The 3,961-nt window shown below is 41.5% G+C and overlaps 1 protein-coding gene across 1 annotated transcript in view; it reads left to right on the forward strand.

The window, feature by feature from the left end:
- The window catches only part of LOC104289802 (chromosome unknown open reading frame, human C10orf128), a 9,116-nt gene that overhangs the window by 2,394 nt on the left and 2,761 nt on the right, over positions 1-3,961 (forward strand). The window contains exon 2 of the mRNA XM_009888814.1: positions 3,438-3,488. Coding sequence (XP_009887116.1) covers positions 3,438-3,488 — 51 coding nt within the window. The remainder of the gene's footprint in view (positions 1-3,437; positions 3,489-3,961) is intronic.

Raw genomic sequence — 3,961 nt, forward strand, 5'->3', positions numbered from 1 at the left:
CCCCCTCTTTCTCTGTCCCGCTACCTCTAACGTAAGACCTGTCTAGTCTGCAGTCTCATCTCTGGACTCTCTACAAATACCACATGCACAAAAATGTTCCCCCATCAGCTGGAGGCAGCCTGTGCCACTCGCCAGCCTCCTGGTGCTGCCAGAGCTCCGGGGGACACATCTCTGTTACAGTGTCCACACCTGAGCCAGGCACACAGGAGAGGCGAGAAAGCACCATCAGTTGCTTTGAGGTCCTTTGAAAAACAATCCACAAGTCACTCAAGTATAGATACAAAGTTCATTTGCAAGGCTCTTCCACCCAGAAGCAAATATCCTTCAAGTTCAGAGGGTTTGTTCAAGGCATGGGAGTGACTCTAAATCCAGCATACAGAGATAAGGGATCAGAAAGTTAGCGCTGGGACTGGAGCGCTGCAGAATCTCAGGCATCATTTCTAACCCCTCTGTACCAGGAAGTTTGTGTACATCCCCAAAAGATCTAAACGGAAGATGGGTTCTAAGTCAGTGACACAGGTGTATTTGAATTGGTCAATCCACTTTCCAATAAAGAGAAACTGAAACAAACAGAAGCTGCCTATCTAACACAGTCCTCAAAAGCAAACGGTATTTAAGCAGCATCCAGTAAATGATATTAAACCTTAATTAAAACGATATTGAAAGTATGAATTGAAAATGTTCTCTCTAGTCCTGTGGGTTTTTAGAGATTTCCCTCCCTCTTTTTTTAAAAGAAACTAATAATTTAATCTCAATATATTAAACTGACCTACATAAAATATTCCATGTAAAATATTATTTCTGCCATAAAACACATAATCTGTCACTGGTTTAATTCCATTAGAAAGCATACATTAAGGACTATGTATTATGATCATTAGGATAATAAAAGTAATACAATATCACTTTTATTATGTTTGAATTTAAAACATTCTTCACATGAGCACAAAGAATAATTAAGGAGATGAAAGAAAGGGGTTTTTTTTAATTTATAATGAAATAAATTCACAGGCGAGAGCAAAGAGACTGGTTTTTAATCTGGAAAATCAGGAGCTATGCTTTTTACACCTACTGTGTAGTCTTAGGCTTTTTTTTTTTTTAAATTTCTTTTTCTTTGTAACTTTGATTTTAGTTATTTAGAATAGCTACCTTTTGTGATCATATCTGCAATTGGATTCCCCACCCCTCCCAACTCCCTTCTCTGAGTGTCATGAGGTTTTTGGAGAGAAAACATTTCTGTTTGTATAAACTAAGTTTCCAGACATTTTAACTATGAAGAAAAGTTTGGCAAAAAAGGGCTTTCAGCTCAGAATTATAGCTCCCAAAATACATTTGCTTTAAAATTCAATTTTAGTAAGCTCGTCTCCAGATTTTTGAAGCTTGGTTTGTAATTTATGAAAATTTGAGATTTGAAATGTGATTAAGACCAGGAAATAAAAACAAATCTGTTGTGAGCCACCCAATATATCAGATTTTTCTGACATAACCACGGAAGCCCCAGAGCCCACACTCAGCTCAAGAGAGAGTTTCAGCAGTGGGAAAAGCAGACTCAAGATGGATTTCTGTAAAGGTACCAAAATGGCTGGTTTTGCAGTGGGAAGACAATGCTTCAAGTTTTTTCTAGCATTCATTTTACTACACAAGAAATGAAAGCACCGTGCCCAAAACCTCAAGAAGACAGAATTATTTCTCCACAAGAAGTGGAGGAGAGAGAGGAGAGGTGAGGCGAGCTGGGACTTACGATGTTGGACACCTTTAGCAGTAGGAAAACATTTAAGACCTTAAAATCCCACTTGAGTTTCAGTCAGACAATACTCCCTCACAACTCCCCACTACAGCAGCGAACGCCTACAAGAAGACAATGTTGCGAGCAAAACAGCTATTTTCCCACCAGGTGCCATATGTACTGTCACCTAGGCAGTGGATTGCTAAAGAGTCAGAGCTGTAGGAGAAGACTTCGTGTTCTGCCTGAAGCATGTACAGGAGATAGAAATTTCACAGCATGCGGTTTTAAAATGCAGGAGTCGTATCTGCCTTTAAAGCTTTCTCGTGCTCCCGGCACCTCCTGCATCTACACATCAGTTACGTCATTTGGAAAGACTTGAAAAGACTTTGGTGGGAATATCCTTGCATGTCCGTCACTGAAAAAAAACCATTTGCATGTACATTTTTTGCAATTTACTATAATAAGCAAACAGCATTAAAACTAATCATGACTTCTCTCCTTTTTCTTGACTTTTTTTGTTTGTTTGTTTGGAAAATCATAGAATCATAGAATGGTTTAGGTTGGAAAGGACCTTGAAGATCATCGAGTTCCAACCATGGGCAGGGACACCTTCCACTAGACCAGGTTGCCCAAGGCCATGTCCAGCCTGTCCTTGAACACCTCCAGGGATGGGGCCTCAACAACCTCTCTGGGCAACCTGTTCCAGTGCCTTACAACCCTCAAAGTGAAAAACTTCTTCCTAATGTTTAATCTAAACCTGCTCTCTTCCAGTTTATAGCCATTCCCCTTCATCTTATCACTACATGCCCTAGTAAAAAGCCCTTCCCCAGCTCTCCTGTAGGCCCCCTTTAGATACTGGAAAGCCGCAATCAGATCTCCTCGGAGCCTTCTCTTCTCCAGGCTGAACAGCCCCAACTCTCTCAGCCTCTCCTCATAGGAGAGGTGCTCCAGCCCTCAGATCACCCTCATGGCTCTTCTCTGGATGTGCTCCAGCAGGTCCATGTCTTTCTTATGTTGGGGACTCCAGCTCTGGAGTCCCCAACATAAGAAATCTGGTTTTGAATCTATTTCCTCCAAAAGGTGTTTGGGAATGAAGTGTTTCCTTCAAAGCGACTCCATTCTGAGGGCCTGCACACTCCGAGCATCAGGCAGCACAGCTCAGTGGCTTTATGGAAAAGGGAAGGGCTTCCAGAGTGTCCTTTTGATGAACAGGGAACTTGGCATGGGAATCTCTGAAAAGGTTGCTTCCAGCCCATAAAATTTTCTTGCAAAAGGAAAAGACTCTCTTCTCTGCCAGCAATAAATCACATTTTGAAGACTGGAACTGCAGGCAGGATTGGGACTGATTTTCTGGAGACAGGTGCTGGGGTGTGCAATATCCTCTCCTGCTTCTACCGTCCATAATCTTTTTCTTGATTTATAGCTACTTCTCCTGCATACAGCTCTTAGGTTTGCAGTGAGAAAACTTTAGAATGGAAACAGTGCTAAGAAAACATAAAATGTTACAATTGTATTTTGTATTCTGCCCAAAAACTGGCATGTGGTGGCCACATTCCTAGGATGTCCTCATTAACTTGGCTGATAACACTTCGCTACTCCACGAAGACTCAGATACTTTCTTAAGCTTTACCAGGATCAATTATTCCCTTGGAAACAGCCAGATATGGCATTCTCCTTGATGTCCTAACAGGCTAAAATATTTCCATTTCAGATTTTTGGAGAGCAAAGGTCTATGCTTCTGGAAACTCAGAGGAGGAAATAGGTGAGTTCAAGGCGAGATTTTTTGCTTCCGGACAGGAAGTTAGGAGAAAAATAAATATAACAAAAATGAATGTGCTTAGAAGACTAAGACTTTACGTACTTTTTCTGTCTAGCAAATAATAATCTGATTGTGTGTTTGTACTTTGCATAGCACAGAAAAGTCCTGCCGTGTTACTGGGGCCTTTAAATGACTTTTAAGTAAATGTAATGAGCATAGGGAGGAGAGAACCTGGAACATAGATCCTGAACGCAGGCACCCTCCTGCCTGACAGATGAAGGTGGACCCTTATGTACAGACAGTGATGCAAAAAAAGAAAAAAAAAAAAATATCACAATGCAGTTCATAGTTTACACTTAAAAATTCTGCTTCCCCCCAGCAAAGACTTACAGAGGCAGAATAGTTGGGCAGGGCAGGCGGCTGGGTGCCGGGAGGTGGAGATGAACCTGTGCGTGTGCAGCTATGGGAAGCAGGAA

Source organism: Charadrius vociferus, unplaced genomic scaffold, assembly GCF_000708025.1.
Source record: "Charadrius vociferus isolate BGI_N301 unplaced genomic scaffold, ASM70802v2 scaffold436, whole genome shotgun sequence".
Classification (NCBI taxonomy): Eukaryota; Metazoa; Chordata; class Aves; order Charadriiformes; family Charadriidae; genus Charadrius; species Charadrius vociferus.